Raw genomic sequence first — 24,593 nt, forward strand, 5'->3', positions numbered from 1 at the left:
ACCTTTTAGAAACGAGATCTGGTATTCTTTGTTAGTACTTAATGGAAATACAGTTTAGAGTATGACACTCGTAAATGAGCTTACTTTCCAGAGATGCTGATGTCTGGGAAACATTTTTGTTGTCACACTTAGGTTGCTACTGGCATCTCACTAGTAGAAACCTAGTACCAGACACCCTACCTTGTATGAGACAGCCCCCACAACAGCCGTTATCCAGCCCCTCATGTCACTGAACTGAGGTCAAGAAATGACTTTGAAGAATATCCAGCTCTCCTTTACAGATGAGATCACAGAAACAAAACACACTTGGCTGTCATGTTTCTTATTAAATATCCCTGTAGCAAACAGTAGAAAGTTGCTAATAACGCATTTGGCTAAAACACCCAAGTAAAATAGATTCTGTCATACCAGTAAACACTACCAATGTGGTTACATTAATTATTTAAGCTAAAGTTCACAGAGCAGATTGGTGTCCCATCCAGCCATATATTGCAGTATGACATTGGTCACAATCCCCTCTTTGTATCATTATTCTTCACTCTATCCCTCTGTAAAATCTGCCTCTATCCTCTCTTCCATCCTCTCCTTTCCGAGCTCCTGAATGTTATCAGTAGACAGATGCTACCCTTGTGATCCTATATAGTTAAGTGCGCTAAGTGTCGAGTAGTTCGTTGGTGTCACTGTTTGTTTTCTAGGTCTGTTGTTGTTTGACCGTTGTGCCACAGGATCGAGTTCAGTTCCAGGCTCAGAGGGTGGCCAAGGCTATAACCTTGAGGGTTACAACTGTTCCTGTTAACACTTGGAAGCCCTGCCAATATTGTGATTTTGAGTTTTAGTCTACATTCTATCTGGTACCTTCTATGTGTGATCTCTTTCAGAGTGAGCAGTTAGCAATGGTAGCTGGGCATCGTCCCCTTTTCCTGATCTCAGGGTCCTGATAGTCAAGGATCGCCAGCTCCCTTAGTGACCACCAAATATTTTTATCTCCGGCTTTAAGCACGTCCATCCTCACTACAGTGACTTCATTTGCAGAATAATGGAAAAAATCAGAAATACTATACCTTTAAAATAATTCCTCCTCAGGATTTTGTTTAAAAAACAATTTTGTTCTTTTCTACTTTTTGCAGTCTCTTTTAGTGCTTGAAAAAATCACTAAAAGATGTTACATAATTTTTAACTAGTGCCTTGGCTTTCCTAAGAACGATGAAAGGTAAGTGAAGTGGGTGATTTATGTCTGTGTTGTTGTTAGGTGCTGTCGAGTACAACTATAGCAACCCTATGAACAACAGATCTAAATCCTGTTCTAATCTGGGCCATACTCATACTTCCCAGCACACTAGAGCCCATTGCAGCAGTCACCAGGGCAATCCACCTGATTGAGGGTCTACTTCTCCTTCACCAAACCTCCACATTTCCCAGCAACATACGTAAAGTGTGGAAGGCGAAGCCTCATCATCTTTGCCTCCAAAGAGCACTCTGACTGCACCCTTTCCAAGGTATATTTGTTTGTTCTTCTGGCAGTCCATGGGTGTTAAGTACTCTTCCGTAACACCACAACTGAAAAGCATCAACTCTTCTTTCATCCTTATTCACTGTCCAGCTCTCAGATGCATAGCAAGTGATTGAAAAAGACCATAGTCTGAATCCAGAGGCACCTTAGTCCTCAAACTGACTTCATTATTCCTTAAAAATTTGGAGAGATTCCAATCAGATGCTCTGCCGGGAAAGGAGGGACAATCTCCTCCTGTATTTAAAAAAAATTGGCTTCCTTACTGAACACTTTCCAGGTGCAATACATCTCCCAATTTCCTGACTGCTGGTACCAATGGTGTTAATTGTAGATCCAAGTAAAATGAAATTGTTGCCGGTTTCAGTTTTTTCTCCATCCATCATGATGTTGCTTATCAGTCCAGTGGTAAGAATCTTTGTCCTCTGGATATTGAGATGCAGCCCACATTGAGAGCTACATTCCTTGATCTTCTCCAAGAAGTGCTTCAAGGTCTCCTCACTTTCATCAAGCAAGGTTGTGTCATTTGCATAATGTACATTATTGATGAGCCTCCCTCTGATTCTGATGCCACATTCCTCTTCATAGAATCCAGGTTCTTGAATAATTTGCACAGCATACAGATTTGAGGATACAACCCTGACACACTCCCTTCCTAATTTTAAACCATGGACTGCAGCCTTCAATATGGATTGAAGCTCAACATCAAGAAAACAAACATTCTCACCACTGGGCCAACTGGCAACATCATGATAGACGGTAAAGAGATTGAGATGGTTAACAGCTTTTGTTTGCTTGATTCCACAATCAACTCTTGGTACCAGCAGCCAGGATATCAAATGACGAATTGCATTGGGAAAATCTGCTGTCAGAGACCTCTTTAGAGTACTAAAGAGCAACAATGTCAGTCTGGAGACTTAAGGTGCGCCCAAAACAGGCCATAGTCTTTGCACTTACTCGCTATACTTCAGAAAGCTGGAAAATGACAAGGGATGATAGAAAGAAAATTGATGCCTTTGAGCCGTGGTGCTGGAGAAGAGTATTGAATATACTGTGGAATGCCAGAAGAACAAACATGTTCATCCTGGGGAGAGTGAAACCAGGCTGCTCTTTGGAGGCAAGGATTCTGAGGCTTCATCTGACATAGTTTGGGCATGTTACAAGGAGGGACCAGTCCTTGAAAAAGGGATATCATGCTTGGGATGGTGGAGTGACAGTCCAAGAGAGGAAGACTCTCAATGAGATGGATTGATTCAGTGACTGGGGTAATAGAGGTAGGTGTGTCAGAAACAATAAGATTGGCCCAGGATAGAGCACGGTTTAGGGCTGTTGTACATAGGGTCACTGTGGGTTGCACACAACAACAATAGGTTGCACATAACAGCAAGTGTTCTCTTGCTGTGGTCACCCAACAGCCTCCTGGTCAAGGTAGAGGTTTCACAATTAAGTTCCCATTCTTCTCAGTGTTAGCCATAAATTGTTAGGATCCACAGTCAAATGCCTTTGCATAGTCAGAAAATCATAAATAGACATTCTTCTGGTATTCTTTACTTTCAGCCAGGATCCATCTGACACCAGCAGTGATATCCCTGGTGCCACAGCCTCTTCTAAACTCTGCTTGAACTTCTGGCAGTCCCTTTCTATGTACTATTCTAGCCATTTTGAATGACCTTCAGCAGTATGTTGCTTGCATGTGATAGTAATGGTATTGTTCGATAGTTTCCATATTCAGTTGGGTCACCTTTCTTGGGATTAGACTTTTTTCCAATCCTTTGGCCTCCAAATTTCCTGGCATAGAATGGTGCCAACTACTTTTAATTATTTGGAGATCTCATAATAGTTACTAGTTTTCATAGCTGTAGCTCAAACAGCTTCTCAAAAGCACAGGACATTTTCTTATTATTAATTGGTCCTGTTCCTCGTAGAGTTCCTTCACAAAATAGAAAATAAATGGGTTTGTTTTTATTATTATTGAATAGATGAGTGAACTGGAAAAGCAACCAAGGATATTTTGATCACGCAGAGCCTACCTAAAGGAACATAGTCTCCAGCTCCGAGCTTCTCCATTTGTAGGCACTGTTGACGTTTTAGAGCAGGTAGTCTGTAGGGAGCTGTTCTTCCTCATTCCCATGTTACACATGTTAAAACTGCAGCTTAAAAAACAAAACAAAACTGTATCTCAGTCTAAATGACTGTCCAGGAATATGTAACTAAGTCACAGGTGGAAGCAAGTGCTAGGACTCAAAGCTGTGTCCTTGTCCCGGCTCTGTGTTCTCTGTGTTCTGTGTGAACTTACTCTGCATGTTCAGCAGCATGCATGTCCTACCTGCCATGATACATACATACTAAACAAACAGTGCTTGGAACACTGGTTTTTGTTTTGATTAAAGCATTCAGCTGCTAATCAAGTTCGCAGTGCTAACGCACCAGCCACTCCAGATGACAAAGATCAAGCATTCTACTTCCATAAGGCAGATCTGGTGGCTTAGTGGTAAGGAGCTGAGCTGCCAACCCAAAGGCACACAGTTTGAATCCAACAGCTGCTCCGTAGGAGAAAGTTGCTCAGTCTCCTCCTGTAGTCTCTGAAAACCCATTAGAGGCTCAGCTATGGGCCTTTCTTTTTGTCACTTTGGTATATACTAGCACCTCCCATATAGAAGTACAATCTTGGAGACCCTTGAGGGCCGTTTTACTCAGCCCTGCAGAATCACTGCATGTCAGAATTGACTCTGTGACAGTAGGTTAAGAACACATCAAGAAATATGGGCAAGGGAGCTCTGGTAGCCTACTGGCAAGAAGCTGTACTGCAATCCCAGAGGTACACAGTTCAAATCCACCAGAGCATATGATGGAGGGGCAATCTCCTTCTGTACCTGTCAGATCCAATTTGATGGTGTACACACACACACAATAATAAAATAAAAAATTTAAAAAATATGTTAAAAAAGAAATATGGTCAGTAACTTCACATAAAGTTATGAGGCAATTTCGAATCATAGTGTAGTTTGGCAAGAGTGTAAACCAATATCTGGTCCTGATTTCATCAGTGATCTCCTTTATGACTTTGGGCAAATATGCTTTATGACCTGTTTATTCTAACTAGTCATATGCCCTAAAGCCTTTTGGAAATGACTTGAGATTTATGAAGGATATGGTGAAAACTGTGATGGTCTGGTTAAGTGTTTTTAAATTGACTTGACTGGATTCCATAAAATATAATTATATGGACAAAACCTGGCAATATATTTAGATAATAGCAGTGATCTGGTTGTTAAGACCATGAACACTCCACTGAGAGGCATTTATAGTTATAAAGCTATGTAATAATTCTTTGTAATTTATCATTTTAGTTCACAAATGAAAGCTGCTTATCTTATAGTTAAAAAGAAGGCAGAGAAAGAGACAGATAAACATAGTTTTGTTTTAGGCAAAATAGCCAAAATGAAAAGAACTAAGTTAGACTCAATAAGAACAAGGTGGCAGAGAGCCTTTGAATACATGAGAAGCACCTTGTAGTTAAAAAAGCATAAGGTATTTTGATGAACTAACTCCTTTTCTGTCTTGGCTGCCGCCATGGCACCTATAAAAAAAACGTGGTGAAGGGGGTTAAAAAAAAAGAAGCAGGTTCTGAAGTTCATCCTTGACTGTACCATCCAGTAGAAGATGGACTCGTGGATGTTGCTAGTTTTGAGCAGTTTCTTCATGAATCAAAGTGAATGGGAAAGCTGGTGATCCTGGTGGAGTTTTAACCATTGAAAGAAGCAAGAGTAAGGTAACCTCCAAGGTGCCTTTTTCCCAAAGGTATTTGAACTGTCTAAAACAAAAATTACTTGAAGATTCTGGGAACAAAAGATGAAGCACCTCTGGACTGGGCCCCTGGGAAGTGCAGATGTCCAGGGAGACAGAGGATGGCATGCTGAGGAGCCCACAAGGATGATCCTGTACCCTGTACATTTCCCCAAATAAAATCTTTTAAACCCCCCCCCAAAAAAAAAATACTTGAAGAAGAATAATCTATGTGATTAGTTGCTCTTGGTTGCTAACAGCAAAGAAAGCTAGGAATTACATCACTTCCAGATTAACCAGAGGGAAGAAGATGAAGATGAAAACTCATTCTTCTTGAATATTTTGTATAAGCCCTTAAATAAAACATGGGAACAACAATCAAAAAAAAGGCATGGGAAAGTATATTTTAAATCCTCATTTCCTTTTGGGACCAGATACCTTTCAGAAAAGGCGCTTAAAGCCTTTGTCATCCTTATTTACCTTTTGTGCTGGTAATTTGAAATAGAGAAGGATCACCTTGGGGTTGGGGTGGATATAAACAGAAAGGCATTTGCTCTAACCCTGCGTGTCTCTCCTATAAGCCACCTGAGGTCTGTGAGCCACGCTGCCTTTGCAACCGAAAGCTAGACCACATCCTGGAGAGAGAATGGCCACTTCCTGGGGCGCAGTCTTCTTCACGCTGCTGGTGTCCTGTGTTTGCGGCACTGTCTTCCACAGAGACCAGCTGACTTGGTTTGAGGGCGTCTTCCTGTCATCCATGTGCCCCATCAACGTTAGTGCCAGCACCTTATATGGAATTATGTTTGATGCAGGGAGCACTGGAACTCGGATTCATGTTTATACCTTTGTGCAGAAAATACCAGGTGAGTGCACCTGCTGTCTTCAGCAGAGTCTGTAAATCCACACTTCAGCATTTCTTCCCAGAAACAAATGCGCTCGGAGTATGATGTGAATTACAGAATGTTATGCCTGGTGACTGACTGTCTTCAGAGAATCCTTTGTACTGTTGGTGACTGTCATTTGACTTCAGTGGGAAATTAAGAACCATCTGGGCTGCCTTCCAGAACCCTTAGGTCCAGTGATTGTAATGGGAATGTCTACTCTAAACGGTTTACTGTCTGTCTGTTGAGAATGTTGAATCCCAGGCTCAAACCTTGAGAGCAGATTTAAGAGGATCACCTGAGACTTGTACCATCCTTAGAGAAGGGTTTGAGGTTCAATTCACTTTTTCTTAGTCTTCATTGTTTTCCCCTCTGGCATTGTGTAGAGCTGGAGGGAAGGAGTAGAGCTAGATGTCCAGCAGAAACATGGCAGAGGGTCCCTTGGCAGTTGCCAGAAGCCCTGTATTCCCCTCCTATACGCTTCTGAGACCCTCCTCACAGATCAACTAGCTTGAAATTTCTTAGCAGGGAGAATAGTAGGCTAATCCAGTGAAATTGCTCAATATAAAAAACTTCCTAGTTTTTAGTAATCATCCCTTCTTCTTCTACTTTGTGTTTTTATAGGACAGCCTCCAATTCTGGAAGGGGAAATTTTTGAATCTGTGAAGCCAGGACTTTCTGCTTTTGTAGATCAACCTAAGCAAGTGAGTTTTTTTATGATTAAACCTTTAGCTTATCCGCATTTTGAGAATCACACTCTATCACTGCTATTAAATATCTCATGCTGTTCCTGATATTGCAGTCTTGCAGGAGATCACCTTTCTGTACTCATCTAATCCCCTAAATAACAGTAATTCTATACACCAGACTCACTGGGACTTGGGTGAAAGGAGGCCGGAAAATAGAATGTGGTTATGCAGCATTATTGTTGTGTTCTGACTCCCTCTGTATTTTGTGTTTAAGAATTCAAGTTGAAGCCATCAACTACATTGATTAATACAGATGTGGAAGGTAAACATCAAGTTCTGTAGAATGTGAGTTTTAAGTATGGCGAATGGGAGGACGTAGCTCAATGAACTTCATTTTAGTGTGCCTTGATACAGGTCCAGAATGTTGCCTATGTTTTGGAAACAAGTCAGGAACCCAGGAAGAGAAAAGATTTTGGTAGAAGAGGATGAATGCAGAGTTGTATGGTGACTTAATTCACATTTGAGTACTCACAACATATGGCACTCACTGTGTTAGAGACCACAGTGACATAAAGTAAAGGCAGAAAGGTGAACTTTATCACAAGCATAATCATTAACTAAAAGAAAACCTGATGTTAAAAATAGCTTGAGCTTTCAGCAGTTCTGAAGTGTGGATGATCCTGGCCAGACTATGATCGTCGAATCTGGTTTTCCCCACCTCTTTGGCTCTTCCCCTGAAAGCTTTGAATAAAACTGATTTTTTAAAAAAAATAAAACAAACAGCTTCAGCTTGAAAAACTGGGTTCATTTTCTCAGTTCACTGTTATGTAATGGCATCAAATGATTATTAGTTTTCTAATGCTCCTATAACAGCAATACCACAAGTGGGTAACATTAACAAACAAATTTGTTTTCTCAAAGTTTAAGAGACTAGAATTCAGAATTAAGGACACCAGCTCTCAGAAGGCTTTTTCTCCGTTGACTCTGTGTGCACGTCCTGTTCTCTTCTGCTTCTTTGTTTGATGGAAATCTTCATAACCCACCTTCCCTTCTGCTCACTTGTTTGTTTTTTTCTATTTAAAAAAAATACTGATTCAAGATACACTGTTCACTCATCATTTCGCATTAATACAACAAAGACAGCCCCATTCCCCAAAGAGCTTATAACCATGAGCATGAGGGTAAGAATTTAGAAGACATATTTTGGGGGGATATCATTAAATCCCTAACAGATGTTAAATGGGCTAGAAAACCAGACATTAAAAGCAGCTATATTGTTTGAAAGTGATTTGACATCTAAAGAAAGAGGATTGTGTTGCAGTTGCTAATAATAATGATAATGGTAACTAAGGGTCTGCACGTTGTCAGATGTTGCCATAGAAGATAGTGAATTTAAAATGGGAACTGTATGCATGTTTCTTTTAAAGTAAATACTATGTGCCATGTGTAAGTAATGATGATACAAAGTGAGTCTGTGTTCTGTCTTTATGAAGGACATAGAAAGAACAGCCTGTTAACAGCTACAACTAGCATTTGTGTGCCAGCCCCACACACTGCCTCCCTTAATGCTTACCCCATTTTTTTAGTGAGATAAGGGGTAGCTCAGTTTTACAACTGAGGAAAATGAGCCCCAGAAGGCCAAGTGACACAGAAAGCCACAGGGCTAGCAAGTAAGTCTTCAGATTCTGAACTCTGTCCTTCCTTCTCTGTATCCAATTTTCAAGCCTAAAGCTAGGACCGTTTTTGTTGTGACTTCATCAGAATGAAATGAATTTTGTTGAGAATTCAGAATGAATTTTGTTATTTCTCTGTTTTCTACTCCTGCCCAGCAGAGAGGCTGGGGCTCATAAATCGCTCAGCTCCTGTTATGATCCATCCTTATTCCTGTTGATCTAGACATATTGAGGGAATAGAGCAGTGCCACTAAGTGTTCTCGTCATTGAATGAGTGGGCTGTTTCTTTTGAAGGGTGCTGAGACTGTTCAAGGACTGTTAGACTTGGCAAAAGACTCAATCCCCCGAAGTCACTGGAAAAGGACCCCTGTAGTCCTGAAGGCAACAGCAGGACTCCGCTTACTACCAGAACACAAAGCTGAGACTCTGCTCTTTGAGGTAATTTTTTTTCTTTTTAATTGAGTGAAAATTTACAAGTCATATTGGGTTTTTATTTGATCATTCATATGCATTGAGTTTTATAACATTAAGTGCAACTAATTAATATAATTATATGATATATAATATATGATAAAGCCCTTAGTGAATATTGCCTTTCCCTTCACCTAATTTATCTATTTGTTGATTTTTATGCTCCTCTTCCTCCTTTCTTATCTTTGGTTTGGAACTTGTTAGAAAATTGGGTCTAGAAATACCATTTGATCCAGTAATCCCACTGTTGTTATGTACTGTTGAGTTGGAACCAACCCAGAGCTGATTCTTCAGCAGGTTTTCAGAGTCTGTTAATCACATGGAAGTAGATTGCCCACCATTTTCCCATGGAGCAGCTAGTGAATTTGAACCATGTGCCTTTGGATTGGTAGTGCAACTCCTTACCACTGAACCACCAAACCTCCCTCACCATCCCACTTGTTATGTTGTTAAGTACCATCAAGTCAGAACCAACACATAGCTGACCCTCCAGCAGATTTTCAGAAGCAGTAAATCACACAGGAGGAGATTGCCCACTCTTCTCCCACAGAGAAGCTGGTGAATTTGAACTGTGTGCCTTCAGGATTGCAGTGCAGTTTCTTACCACTAGGCCACCAGAGCTCCCTAGCAATCCCACTTACAGGTATACATCCCAAAGAAATAAGAGCTGTCACACAAACAGATGTATGTATACTCATGTCATTGCAGCATTATTTATAACAGGAAAGAGATGGGAATAATCCAAGTGCCCCTCTGTGAACAAATGTCTAAAGAACATGATACATTCCAGAAATGGTGTACTGTGCAACAAGAAAGAATTCATGAAACACTGAATCATATGGGCACATCCAGCGGACATTATGCTAAGTGAAATAAGTTAGTCATAAAAGAAGTATTATGGTATATTTAAAAAGAGCAAGGGCCATGTGGGGACAGCCATCTCTGACCTTTATCAACTTCACAGAGGGAAATTGTCCCAGTCCACAGCATCAGTAACACAAAACCAATTCCCATGAGGTTAAACATGTCCCCCACACTCCCATGCCTCTTTCTGCTCATCTCAGTTGCAATCTTACTACTTTGCTGGGTCCAGAATCCATTGTAATAGCTCACAGAACCATATTGGGGAAGCCAAAGATTATAATCCAGATTAATAACAGCCTTCAGCCTTTAAGTGTTCTGTAGTTTTCAGTTCTGCCAATATTGGCTCTCCTCCTCCCCTGAGGTCTCATCTCATGTCATATCTACAGTTTGGCCCTGGCTTCTCTTTTCATAGTGGTGAGATTTCTTCACTGGTGGTGGCTGGTGGTGACGAGAGGTCTCAATTCTCTGCATTGGCAGGAAAGATCTATCTCTGCAGCTAGAGATCTTCAGTTTATTGGTGAGACTAGCCATCCCCCCTCCCCCCGCCTTGTAGATTGTTGAGACTGGCCAGTCCCATTATGAATAAGCCAGCATGCCCAATTTAATAGTCCCACCCATCCACATGAGTCAGTCATCCACATTCAAGTAATGCTAGAAAAGCCATATGGAAAGACGAAGTCCACAGCATAAGACCACGATTGTAAAAAGCTAAGGAAATGCTTTCACACAGAACCATTCTTTGAGGTAATTTTGAAATCTTTTTCTTGGTTAGTTCTCTCTTTTCTTTATGAATACTTTTTGATAAGGTTTTTAGTGACACAGTCACTGTAATGATGGGTTTGAGCATATCAGAAGATGTCACACAATAGGGCAAGATTCAGATCTGTTGTTCAGTGCATCACTATTAGTCAGTCAGCTAGATGACACCTTACAGCAACAACAGCAGTTCTTTGATCTGGAACTGCTACCCTCACTGCTGTAGCATTATGGTGACTGTGCGTTCTCACTACCTTCCACTTTTAATATTCTCAAATTTAGAGAGTTATTTTTCCTAAATGTTTAAATTCTTTCTATCTGTGATATCCTTAATTCTCTTAACATGTCAAGGCAGGATCATAGACTTGTTTTCAGGTAGTTTCATTAAGTTATAGTACATACACTAAAATGAGTCATGCCTCACCCCTGAAACCAAGTAACCACTGATTTACTTTCTGTCACCAAGGATTAATTGTGTTTGCTTTTGTGCGGTGCTGTCAAGTTGAGTACAACTCATAGCAATTCTGTGAACAACAAATCTGAACTCCGTCCTAGCCTATGCCTTCCTCACACTTCCTGACACATTAGAGCCCATTATGACAGTCACCACGTCAATCCACCTGGTTAAGGGTCTTCTTTTCCTTCACCAACCCTCTGCCTTTATGAGCATCATGTCCCTCTCCAACGAAGAGCCCCTCCTAGTAACATGCCCAAAGTATGTGAGGTGAAACTTTATCATCTTTGCCTCCAACAAGCACACTGACTGCACCCTCTCCAAGACAGACATGTTTGTTCTTTTGGCCATCTATAGGATGTTCAGTACTCTTCTCCAACACCACATCTCAAACACATAAATTCTTTGGTCATCCTTCATTGCAGCTTCCACTTCCTCATTACCGTTGGTTCCTGCTCATATGGTACTTACTGAAATTTTTCCAGTGAAAGTCAGTTCTTTTTGGTACAGTTACTGGTACTAGATGGGAAATTCTGCGACGGGAAAGTCTGCCGTTAGGGACCTCTCCAGGCTACTGAAGAGCGATGGTGTCACTCTGGAAACTAAGGTGCATCTGATACAGGCTATGGTCTTTGCAGTCACTTATTATGCATCAGAGAGTTGGTCAGTGACTAGGGAGGATAGAAGGAGAATTGATGCCTTTGAGCTGTGGTGCTGGAGAAGAGTATTGAATATACCATGGACTGCCAAGAAAACAAACAGATTCGTCCTAGAGAGGTTTAAACCAGGCTGCTCCTTGAAGTCAAGGATTCTGGGGCTTCGTCTGACACACTTTGGACATGTTGTAAGGAGGGACAAGTCCTTGGAGAGGGACGTCATGCTTGGGAGGGGGGACGGCGTAGGAGGGGAAGACCCTCTATGAGGTGGATTGATTCAGTGGCTGGGGTAATCGGGATGGGTGTATCAGAAGCAGTGCAATTGGCACAGGGTAGAGCAGGGTTTAGGGCTGTTATATATAGGGTCGCTATGAGTCGCAAGCAACTCGACAGCACATAACAACAACAACAATAACAGTGATTGTGTTTTCCCTTCATCTTCTTTTGTTGCTTTCTGGGTCATTCAATATATTGCCCATAGTATCTTGAGGCTCGAGACTTTTTTTCACTTCTCTCAACTTGGGAAATGGCAGAGCGAGTTCTTCCCTTTTTATTCTCCAGTTCCAGTTCTTTGCACATTCTAATGCTTTGCTCTGTCTTCTCGGGCTGCCCTGTGAAATCTTCTGTTCAGCTCCTGTACTTCAGCATGTTTTCTCTGTTTTGATTTCTTGATGGTCTAGTACAATTTTCAGACATCCATTTCCGTTTTTTCTTTCTTCTCTGTCTTTGTCTCTGTTTTTGCTCTGCTCTCTTCATGGATGATATCCTTGGTATCTTCCACAACTCATCAGATTTTCATTCACTGGTGTTTAGTGCTTCAGGCTTATTTTTATGATGATTTTGGAATTCAGTTTTCGAAATGAGATTTTAGAAATGAGGCTGGATATAGATTGGTCAAATTTTGTATTATCAGTCATTTATTCATTGCACTTCCCTTTTAAAAAAAGACACAGTTACTTTACATGTGGATCTCACTTGATGGGCTGCATAGGAATCAGATTGACTATATCTGTGGACAGAATCATTGTAGAAGCTCAGTACTGGCAGTCAAAACGAGGCCAGGAGTGGACTATGGATCAGACCATCAGTTACTCAGGTGCAAATTGAAATTAAAGTTGAGGAAAATTTTAAAAAAATCCATGAGAACCAAAATATGATCTTAAATCTAGTCTATCTGAATTTCAAAATCATCTTAAGAATAGGTTTGAAGCATTGCACACCAATGCTTGTTCTAAACGTTTCATATAAAGGGATCTTAACACTTTGTTTTTGTGTGTATCTGGATTTTGTCTCCTAGCCTCATGTTTTTGCAGTAATCATGGATTTTTAAGATTTGAAAGATTTTTTATGTCATCTATTTAACTCTTCTTATTCAGATAGAAAATTTAACTATAGAAAGTATTCAAAATTTTAACTTAATATTTTAAATTCTACTGTAATATTAAATAAAATTACTTTCTAATATAAAATTAATGATATTCAAATTATATATTATTGTTGTTATTATGTGCCGTGAAGTCACTTGCAACTCATAGTGACCCTGTGTACAACAGCTCTGAACCCTACTCTATCTTGAACTAATCTTACTGTCTCTGACAGAACTATCCCCATTACTCCAGTCACTGAATCAATCCATCACCTCCAGGGTCTTCCTCTCTTGTGCTGTCCCTTCACCCTCCCAAGCATGATGTCCCTCCTTGCAACATGTCCAAAGTATGTTAAATGTATCTTCAGAATCCTTGCCTCGAAGGAGAAATCTGGCTTCACCTTCTCCATAACAAACATTTTGTTCTTCTAATAGTCCATGGTATAGTCAGCACTCCTCTCCAGCACCACAGCTCGAAGGCCTCAACTCTCCTTCTGTCATCCCTAGTCATTGTCCATCTTTCTGATGCATAACAAGCAATGGCGAAGACCCTGGCCTGGATCAGGCACACCTTAGTCTCTAGACTGAGGTTATTCCCCTTCAATACTCTGGAGAGGTCCCTGACAGCAGGCTTTCCCAATGTAATTCAAATAATTTTGTGAATTCGTTGAATAGCATATTATGAGAAATATTTTTAGGCAGAATCCCATTATAGAAAAATAATCTCTCTGAAAAGGCCTTGCTATTATTACAAATGTGCTGATTTACTCTTTTGATTATTAACATAAAGCCCTTGAGTGCCTTGTCTAAGACAAGTCGCCCAGCAGGTTTGCATGAGAACCATATTACTAAAGCATTATAGGAGCTGTCAGGTTTTGTTGTAACTAGTTCATGTATTTTTTTAATAAATTCTTTATTTTATGCTGGTTTATGTACAAAGTTCATATAAATGTTTTTCTATTCTTAATTACTATTACTCTCAAATATTTAGAGCTCTTTTCCCTAAAAAGTTTAAAGTACTTTCTATCCATAGTGCGCTTGGTTATCTTGTCTCATTCACTCATTCAGCATATGAGGACATGCTCTGTACTATGCATAGGTGTAGGTACAGGGGTGTCGATGCAAAAGAGACTATAAGTCTCTGTCCTCATGGAGTCAACTACATTATAGGCTGAGAGAAGCAGACAGTAAATTAGTAAGTATATAGTATGTCAGATATAGTAGATGCTGACGGAGAAAATAGAATAAGGCTGTTAACAGTGCTGGTGGTGGTATCAGGAGATGCTATTTTAAATATGGTTTGGAAGGACCTCCTTGATAAAATGTTGCATTTGACGAGAGATTGGAAGATAATGAAGGAAGCAAGCTGTACATGACATTTTTGGGAAGACTATTCCAAGCTAAAGAAATACCTGTTACAAGGCCTTGAAGCAGGAATGTGTTTCATTCACATGTTGATTAAGTTGTCAGGTTAACAGACGGTCCAAAGGTCAGTGGTTCTTACCTGCTAGCTGCTGTGCCAGAAGTAAGACTTGGAACTTTGCTCCCATAAAGGTTACAACCTAGGAAATCAGATGTTGTTTTTAGGTACCCCCAAGTTGGTTACCACTCATTATGACTCAATGAGTAACAGCTCTGAGCCTTTCCCTGTTGTGAACCAGTTTCATGATCTCCAGTAGGCTCAAACACATTGTTATAGTCACTGAATCGTTCTGTCTTGTTGAGATTCTTCTCTTCCTCTGACCCTCCACCTTTCCCAGCATGACATCTTTCTCCAAGAACTGGCAGTCCTGAAACGTGCCCGCAGTAGAGGAGATGAAGTTTCACCATCCTTGCCTCTGAGGAGCACCCTGGTCACACTTCCTCAAGACAGACTTGCTGGTTTGTTCTTCAGCTAGTCCATGGACTATTCAGTGCTCTTCTGCAATACCACAATTCAAAGGCATTGCATTGATTCTTCTGTTAATCCTTATTCACTGTCCAACTCTCAGATGCATGACACGAAATTGAAAACTACCTTGGCTTAGATCAGGTGTATCTGAATATTTAAACTGACATCATTGCTCTTTAATACTTTGGAGAGGTCCTTGACAGCAGAATGCAACATTGACTTCTTTTTTTTTTTTTTTTATAATTATATTTTATTAATTTTCATAAACATTTACAGAGATTTTGGGCTTCCACTCATTCATTGTTGCACTATTCTCTCTACCCTCCTCCCAGTTTGTTCTTGTCCAAATGCCACAGTGCTTGTCAAAGCCAGTTCTGATTAATCTTCTTTGTCAGTGTATCCTTTGCCATTCCCTATCACTCCTCCCTGAGAGAGACTTCACCCTGAGTCATAAGGAAAAGGGGACGGCGTATTCTCTTAGCTACTTCCTGCTGAAAAGGGACGCTGTGGGTTTCAGGGTGAAGATCTTCTCTCACTACTCTAAAGGGCCCCTTATTATGGAGATTGATTTTGGAATTCAGATGCACTCTTATTGATTGTGCTTGGCTGTACATGTACATATCCTTCAAGATGTATCATGGGGGTGTTGCAACCTAGAAGACACAAATTTGACTAACAAGTTATAAGTACATGAGTCCAAAAATTATGGAAAAGTAAAAGAAAAGATTCTTTCATTGTTTTACAAACCCTCCCCCAGGTCCCCTCCACCATGCAGCCCTCGCTCTAGTCTCCTGTGATGACAGAAACACCCAGTTACATCTCTCTTTTAAACGGTTCTCTCCCTCCTCTGTTTCAGTGCAGTATACATTATTGAACCCATCTTACTCAGTCTCTCCCCAACCCCAAGGACAGTCCCATTCTACAACAGTGGCATCATGTAATATTTGTCCTTTTGTGACTGGGATATTTCACTCAGCATAATGTTCTCCAGAGTCAACCATTTTGAATAATATTGCATGAGTTCCTTGTTTTTTAATGCAGCATAGTATTCCATTGTGCGAATATACCACAGCTTCTCTAGCCATTCGTTTGTTGATGGGCACTTAGGTTGTTTCCAACTCCTTGCTATTGTGAACAAAGCTGCAATGAACATGGGTGTGCATAACATTGACTTCTTGACTGCTGCTACCATAGTTGTTAATTGTGAATCCAAAAAGTAAGATAGATCAGTTCTACTCTGTCCCTTAGCAAGTCAGTGTGACTTCAAACAACAATATCCAGAGTAATAGTGCATCTGTAACAAATGAATAATAGGAGAGAAGTAGACGATGAGGTCAGAGAGGTGAGGAGGGCAGTGTATGTCATATAGAATGTCCATTTATTTTAAGAATGAAAACGTTTTTTTAGTTGAGGAGAAAGATGAGCTGACGTCTGTTTCAGTACTGTCATTCTGTCTGTTGTGAAGGTGTCATTCCTCTTGGTTTGCATACTTGTCTTCTCCTAAAAGCCATTTTATAGATAATTAGCTTTTTCTTCTTGAAACAGGGTCCATGCTTCATCATATAATATTTCTGTCCCATCAGAAATGAGAACAACCAAAAGACTATAGAGTTCTTCCTATTTCTGTTTGGAGAATCCTCCAACTCCTGTGATAATCATATAGAAATGAGATTTGACACTGTTACCATTTCCTCTGTTAGTGGAGCATCAAGAGCTTCTGTCTTTATCCCCATCTCCTAAAATGGAGTTCCCGAAGTCTATATCTTGAGTCTAGACCCTTGACACCCACCTGTAGACCAGAGTCTGACAGGGCTACAGCCTAGTGCATCACCCCTCCGCCAAGGAGGCACAGACCTGCAGAGTGTGCACAGAAAGGCAAAAGGACCTTTTCCTGCAGAGTGCAGTCAAAAGTGCCATCCACGTCCATCTGCTCACCTAAGCGGTGGAGTGCCGAAGGGTTTTCTCATCTTCTAGTGCATGTCCAGCTAGAATTAATCAGGTGCTTCTTGTTGTTTAATTGTGAGTCCTGATTTGATCTAAATGTATAGCCTTCTAGTTTTCCTATAAATCCACATGGTTTGGTTTAGATTTTTGTTAAAGTCATAGTAATTTTGTATTTTGTAAGAAATTATTAATGACTTGCATAGTTCCTTCTCCATTTACTTTGGGAAAAGAGAACGTGATCTGGGAACTTAGTGGGAAAAAGCTACACTGCAACCCTAAAGGCATACAGTTGGAATCGGCCAGCTGCTTTGTGGGAGAATGAAGGGCAGTTTCCTCCCTTGTGATTTACTGCCTCTGGAAACCCGTTGGAGGGGCAGCTTTGGGGCAGTTCTGACCTGACACACTACAGAGGTAAAAAGAATGGCTTTCTAAGCCTTGTTCTAATGGGGGGAGGAGGGAATAGGCAGAAGCCTGGGTCACTGTGGGTCAGAATCTACTTAATAAGATTCAATAAGTAAGATTTAAAGGACTCAGACAACATGTGGAAATCTGCCTTCCTGGCTTAGGGAAGACAGGTATTTTTCCTCTCCCTTCTTTGTTTCCAGGTAAGAGAAGTCTTCAAGAAGTCACCTTTCCTGGTACCCGATGACAGTGTTAGCATCATGGATGGATCCTATGAAGGTGGGAGAGGAGTTGATGTGTATTCTTGGGGCAGAAGGGCAAAGTCAGTGAAAGACCTGGTTATAAAACTGGGAGTAAGGATGGCGTGCTGAAGAAAAGGAGCTCAGAAAGAAGCCACAAACAAGTAGGAGGGATGGAAGAGCAGGAGGTGGAAGGACAGGGGAGAAGTTCATGGTCTAGACACAAAACCGAAAGGGAGAGGAAACAGATGGGGCCAGGGAAGGGAACGTGCTCTGAGATGTAATCCTTGTCTTTTTCCTTTTTATAGGCATATTAGCTTGGGTAACTGTGAATTTTCTGACAGGTAAATACATTCTCAAGTCTATCATAAATTTTTTACTGGGTTTCACACATTGTCAGAAGAGCAAAAATATTCTTTATTTCTTGCCTGTATTGTTTTGTTGTTTGGTTTGTTGGTTTTTGTTTTGTTTTCATTTTTTTTTAAAAAAAAAAAAAAAGAAAAGATGGGAAGCTCCTATCTGCAACGTGCTTTCAAGCCCTCAGCTGCAGCAAGTCTTTCTGGTTGACATTCACCTGCAGCCATTTGGGGAGGGGAGCAGGGGGATATTTCTGGGATACCTCTAGTGTGCTACACAAGTAGTGGAGAAGTGGCAGACTTCAGAAAAGTGATTCGGAGCAAACAGCCATAGTTCAGTTAAAGTATTGTGCTGTCCAAGATGCAGCGCATGCTCAGAGCAGCTCTTGTTCACAGGTCAGCTGCATGGCCGCCGCCAGGAGACTGTGGGCACCCTGGACCTCGGGGGGGCCTCTACACAAATCACTTTTCTGCCACAGTTAGAGGTGAGTCTTTTACATGAAGGTGTGGTTAGCATGTAGATATTTTGGTGCCATGAAGGAGGCACCACATTTTTAGACAGAATAGGCTGAGAAGAATCAGTTAATGACTAGGTGAGCTATATTTATAGTCTAGGCCCTCACACTGTTCAGCATCCCTTTGACCCCTCAAAGGGATGTTGTGAGATTAACAACTTAAGCTACTACAGGAAAACCAGGGTTCTCCCACCAGGAAAGTAAGGTTAGTTTAAGGGCATGTGGAAGAGCACATGGTTAGGAGGGAAAGGTAGGGTTTTCTAAGAGAAAAAGATTGTGCAAATTATGGCACACACAACTGGCCACTAAAATGACCTCTAACTGGTTAGCTGCTTTGTCTTCTTTCAAGAAGGTTACGCAGGGGTCACTCGCATGACACCTGACAGCTCTTCCAAAAGTTAAAGGTCATTCAGGGGGAACACCCTGGCATGCCATGTTGCTTCTGTCGGGTGTGGTCCTGGACCTTCTGGTGAAGGACGCCTCAGAATGGCTGCAGAAGCCAAGTGCTGGCCTTCCGGAGCTGAGCTGTCTCCGGAAGAGAGGCTTTGATTTAGTGCAGCATGTAAAGAGGAAAATAGAAAAGTGACGCAGAGCAAACCCAGCAGTAATCCAGCTAAAGTGTTTGTTGCTGTTCCCTGCGCGGCTCATCTGTGACACAAGGTCAGATAGTCTTATCTGTTATGTAATCGAAAAGGAAATGACTATCACATAAAGAGGCTCAGGAAGAATTTCAACTTGCTAGGGAGATCTTCCTCAAAACTGTCCTCCTTCAGTTTGGTGTTTCCTCAAGTAAGCTGAACATGAAATTCCATATGACCCAGCTAGCAATTCCACTGCTTAGAATATACCCCAGGAAAATGAGAACTGAGGTACAGAGACTTGTACACCAGTTTTCATCACAGTGTTAGTCACCATTGCAAGAATATGCAAACAGCCCAAATGTTGAGCCACAATCGAATGGTTTGAGAAATTATTGAATATCATTGCAGGAGCAATGATTTTATAAATACTACCTAACTTGGGAGGGACTGGAGAACATTATGCTAAGTGATCTAACTCAGTCCCATAAGGACAAATACTGTATAAGACCATTATTGTAGAATGAGTATGAGGAAGCAAGGGGGCAGAGAGTGGAAGCAGAGGGGTGAGGATGGGCAGGTGTGGGGGTGGGATGGGAGGATTAATCATGGGGTTGCACACAATTTGATGGGTAGAGGGGTAAGGGAAATGGAAGGATCTGGTATGAAAAACAATGTATTTGAATTTTGTACATGAACTAGTATTTTTTAAAAAAAACAACTGTCCTAGAATAAAAAAAAAAGAGCACTTCTTCTTTTTAAAACATTATTAAAGAAATGTTAGTTTCCTGTTAATTTCTTGCTTGCACTATCTGCTTCATCTCTATTTTTTAAGAGAGGGGCATGGATGGTGGTACTAACATCTTTAGATAGTTGCAGATACTGAATATCTTTTTCTTTTTTTTTTATATTTGCAGAAAACTCTGGAACAAACCCCTAGGGACTACCTCACTTCCTTTGAGATGTTTAACAGCACTTATAAGCTCTATACACATAGGTGAGGAGGGGGACAAACCCATTGCCATCAAGCCCATTTCTGACTCGCAGCGGGTTTCAGAGGCTGTACGTCTTCACAGGAGGAGGCTGCTCATCTTTCTCCCTTGAGGTGGCTCAGACCACCACCGTTTTGGTTACACCAGTATATAACACACCACGGCTGCAGGCCTCCCCGGGGAAGGGGACAGGGGAGAATAATTCCAGTTTGTGTTGAATGATTCTCCTGACGTTTTTATATCTATCGTGCAATCAGTCAGTCAGCTAGAGCCTAAGGCCTATCAATTTAAGCCAAAGCCACTGTCACCTGGAAGACCCAAAGGGTTCCCCTGGTCTTGGCCTCAGAATGGTGTTATTTGAGTCACATTGTCTCTAGAAGGAGGATACCCTCAGAGGGTTCAGCAGACACTCTATGACAAGTCTCCTGAGCTGGCCTTTAATGGTCAAAATCCAGCCTGGAATTTGATCCCAAGGGGACTGACTGAGGAAATAATGAGAGCTTTTCTATGGCTTGTTCTCTGATTGGGATCCAAGTAATTGTCAGTCTCTTCGGGCCTTTTAAGTTATAGCTGTGGGAGTTCTTATCACACAGCCTTGAACCAAACTATACAGAAACTACCTTTTGTTGACCACATAAGATGAAGTAAGACACGGAAGTAGAACAAAGTGTTCTGAAGCGACAGAGCAACCTATTGCTACATGTTACTTAGGAAAGAGGGGGCCTTGGCCTTGGCCTGGAAACCTTCAGAGCAGCGTGAAACTTGTAAATTTGTATTTTACAGTTACTTGGGATTTGGATTGAAAGCTGCAAGATTAGCCACCCTGGGAGCCCTGGAGACAGAAGGTTTGTCTGGGACCTATGCTGGGTTGGGGATATAGAGGCAGGATTATGTTGAACTGGAAAGCATGTGATGTATAAAGGACCAGATAGTAGATTCCTGTTCTGATTTGTAAATTCTGGTGCTTCAATGGGTGTTATTAGCTGGTATTATAATGAAGTGTGCTGTGTAAGGGGAAGAGCTTATGATGAAAAATGTCAGTAGATTTCAGGCTCCAGGTGAAGGAACAGGCAGGAGCATAATCAAGGCCTTGGCTTCATGTGGGTGGAGTAGGAAACAGGGTCTGGTCCAGTGCAAGGCAGAACGGCTGAACAACTCAGTGATCAACTCATAGTTGGTAGACAGGTTAAGAGCTCAATTTTGGAGATCAAGAAGAACAGTTCGATTCCAGTTTTGTAACTTGAGGCAAGTTTTCTTTTCTGTGCCACTCTCATCTCTTTAAATGATATTTTGTATTTAATGCAGTAGATCTGTTTCCTGGCTTGTGTTAGTGTTGTTGTTAGGTGTCATCAGTGCTGGTATCCTAGAACACATGCCTGTCTGATTAAAAAGACCCAGATCAGTCCGTTTTACCTCACTCGAGCCTCGCATGTTGATCTGTATCGTGCCATTTCGATTTTTACAACGTCTAGCTTTCCTAGCTTCATTCTTTGTACATTCTGTATTCCAATTGAAATGGATGTTTGCAGCTGCTGCTTCTCCTTTTGACTCGTGCCACGTCCACAGGTCAGAGTCCCACGAGCTTGCCTCCATCTCCGTCAGTGAGGTCAGCTGTACTGTGAGGAGGCAGCTCGTCCCTGCTTGTATTTTGAGTGACTGCAGCCTGAGGGGCTCGTCCCCCAGCAGAGAGCCTGAGACAGGTTCCTGCTGCTCTCCATCAGGGTTTCACGAGCCAGTGTTTTCAGAAGCGGTTCACCAGGTCCTGTCTTAGTCCAGCAGTTGCACTGAAACCTGTTCACCCTGGTGACCTTACTCGAACATGAAATGCCGGTGCATGCCTTCCAGTAACAGAGCCACACACAAGCCTGCACAGTCTGACGAGCTGACAGACAGCTTTCATAGGAAGGTGTTATTGTCATGATTCCATGGTCAGGTTCACCGTCTTGATGATTTCAGAGTTTGTATAGCATCTTGAGATGGATTTCATTTAAGATTCATAAAAACAGTGAGGAAGGTAGCACAGATTTTTCCAGTTTTTGGTGCTGTCTTTTCTTTTTTTGAAAGAAAGAAATTTATTTCTGTGTGGGCTTTAGATTTTTTTTCTGAGAAGGTAATGAAAACTGCTCCCTTCTGCCAAATAAACATGTGCTCAAAATTTGCCCATAATGTTGAGGGTTCACTAATCCCACAAAGCCCATTTGTGAGCCCTGAACTAGGAAATTTTTGTCACCTGATGTAGTTGTGGATCCAGTTCCCTAGAATCTCAAGGCTGCACCATCCTTGCGATTCCTTTGAACATGTGATTTCTTGCTTGTCCTCACTCGTTCACTTGTCTCTTCGTGCCCTGGTTTCTTCCAGGGATTGAGGGACAGACCTTCCGAAGTGCCTGTCTGCCACCATGGTTGGAAGCCGAGTGGATCTTCGGGGGTGTGAAATACCAGTATGGTGGCAACCAGGAAGGCAAGTGATTTATTCCCCCTAATGGTTAAAATTACTTTGACAGTTGAAGTTCTGCAAGTTTTCCAGAACTCAGTAAGAACCTGTCATGTTCCAGGACTCATTAAAAAAAAGATGTTCGTGTACTTCCAAAGAGTAGTGTGAAGTGACTGTGAACGAGGCAGCTGTCACTCTTTCCTTGACCACATACCATAGGTCTGGTAGAGGCCTTGTTCGTTGAAGGCCTTATGAGCAGAGTGAAATGCCTTTCAGGTTAACTTTTTGTTTAGCTATTTAAATCATAGTAAAACTTGAAACTGAGATGGAAATAGTATCTTGAGTATAATGAAGGACAGAGACCTTGAAATCAAGGAAGACATTTGATTTCCCATAAAGGAGCCAGGTGAGCCCTCCGGGTGCTTGCTTATAAATGCCGGGAAACACTAAACTAGATGCAGCTGCTCAAGCTCCGTGGTAGCTTTATTTAGTGAATACAGGTTAGGGAAGGAAACTGCCGTCGAGAACGAGGTACCAGAGCAGAAGCCCATTTGTCCTGAGCCCCCACCGCCTCCTGCTTTCCTCGATCTTCCTGTTGGCTCCAGCCGCCTACCTCCAAGAGTGGTCTTTGCCTTCTCATTTTCTCACTTTACCCCTGTGCGCCACCTTTACCCAACAGGGGAGGTGGGCTTTGAGCCCTGCTATGCCGAAGTACGGAAGGTGGTACAAGGAAAGCTTCACCAGCCGGATGAAATCCAGAGAAGCTCCTTCTATGCATTTTCTTACTATTATGATCGGGCTGCTGACACAGACATGATTGGTAAGTTCACTTCAGGTATCACTTCAAAGAGGAGACTGGCCAGAATTGAGGACGGGAGGGGAGAGAGAGAAGAGGTACTGGGAGGGTGACCTACTCTTCTCCAGTGCTGGCTGTTAGCCTGACATGGTCACTCATATAAAAGTGGACTATGATTTAGATTCTTTGGAGCTAGGTCACCTAAATAACTGAAATATAAGAAGGTGACATAAACAACTTAAGAACAACTAATATAAAAAACAAACGAATATATAGAAGTCTTTTAAAAGTAACTTTATTTGGATGTAATTGACATACAAGAAAAGGCACATAATTTAAAGTGTAACCTGCTGAGTTTTGACGTGTACCTGTGAAACCATCACCACATTCAAGGGATAAGTGCAAGCATCACACCCGAGTTTCCTGATGCTCCTGTGTGGTAGCTTTTCCCTTACTTTCTATTAAGAAAAGCTTGTGCATACATTTCCATATCCATTTGTTTAGATGTGGAAATTCATGCACATGATTTCTCATGGTCTGAGATATGAATTACTTTCCTGATGACTAATGTGCCTTTGCTGCTTATGTATGTCCTTTTTTTTTTAATAACAAATATGCTTTCTTTTAAATGCACACTTTGATGAAAGCAAACTAAGGCTCAATTGGCACCAGCCTCAGTAACGTTTTTTTTAAATTAATTAGTAAATTGCATATGAAACCAATTTATCTAAGGTTCTAAGGTTCTGGCCATCATTTCTCTAGGTTGACTACTTTTCTTTCCTTTATCTCTTGAGAATTTCATGGCTGTGACACCATGGTTGGATGTTAGATCTGAGAATTTTTCATATGTCTTGTATATTTTAAGAGGTAGAGGCCAAAGGTAGGGAACTAGTCTGAGCTTTTCACAGGTAAGAGACATAAACAGTGGCATTTGTCCAATCCACATATGACCACAGGGAACAGATTATTTCTCTGTCTTTATGAAGAAACAGGATGAGAGAGGTTGACAGCGGTGGTTGGATGGATGTGGCACCTTGGGTACCTCTCTTATGACTCTGACTTCCAGTTCATCCTAATTTTATAAACTCTGATGACTTGTTCCCCTACCCTGGTGTGGGTAGGAGAGTGAGACAGTCCAGTGCTTTCCATTTCAACCTTTTATGCGTCCCACCAATCTTATTTGCCCAGCTTGTATGCCATTCTCACAGCATGATCACCTCTCCGGTTCGGCCGTGGCTGCTGCTGCTGCCTGAAGCGTGTCCTACATTTTCCTGCCTCTTCTTTCCCGGGGTGGGGAAGGTCTCCTCCCCTCCCCTCCCCTCCCCTCCCCTCCTCCCCTCCTCC

At 41.6% G+C, this 24,593-nt stretch overlaps 1 protein-coding gene across 1 annotated transcript in view; it reads left to right on the forward strand.

The window, feature by feature from the left end:
- The first annotated feature begins 5,939 nt into the window (after window positions 1-5,939).
- Window positions 5,940-24,593, forward strand: part of ENTPD5 (ectonucleoside triphosphate diphosphohydrolase 5) — a 31,364-nt gene continuing 12,710 nt past the window's right edge. Inside the window, exons 1-10 of the mRNA XM_006884788.1 lie at window positions 5,940-6,156; window positions 6,799-6,878; window positions 8,831-8,974; window positions 17,544-17,619; window positions 17,888-17,923; window positions 18,332-18,420; window positions 19,946-20,025; window positions 20,804-20,865; window positions 22,379-22,480; window positions 23,133-23,273. Of these exons, the coding sequence (XP_006884850.1) occupies window positions 5,940-6,156; window positions 6,799-6,878; window positions 8,831-8,974; window positions 17,544-17,619; window positions 17,888-17,923; window positions 18,332-18,420; window positions 19,946-20,025; window positions 20,804-20,865; window positions 22,379-22,480; window positions 23,133-23,273 (1,027 nt within the window). The remainder of the gene's footprint in view (window positions 6,157-6,798; window positions 6,879-8,830; window positions 8,975-17,543; window positions 17,620-17,887; window positions 17,924-18,331; window positions 18,421-19,945; window positions 20,026-20,803; window positions 20,866-22,378; window positions 22,481-23,132; window positions 23,274-24,593) is intronic.

The sequence above is a fragment of the Elephantulus edwardii genome, unplaced genomic scaffold, assembly GCF_000299155.1.
Source record: "Elephantulus edwardii isolate Elephantulus edwardi_28Jun2011 unplaced genomic scaffold, EleEdw1.0 scaffold00037, whole genome shotgun sequence".
In the NCBI taxonomy this organism is placed as follows: Eukaryota; Metazoa; Chordata; class Mammalia; order Macroscelidea; family Macroscelididae; genus Elephantulus; species Elephantulus edwardii.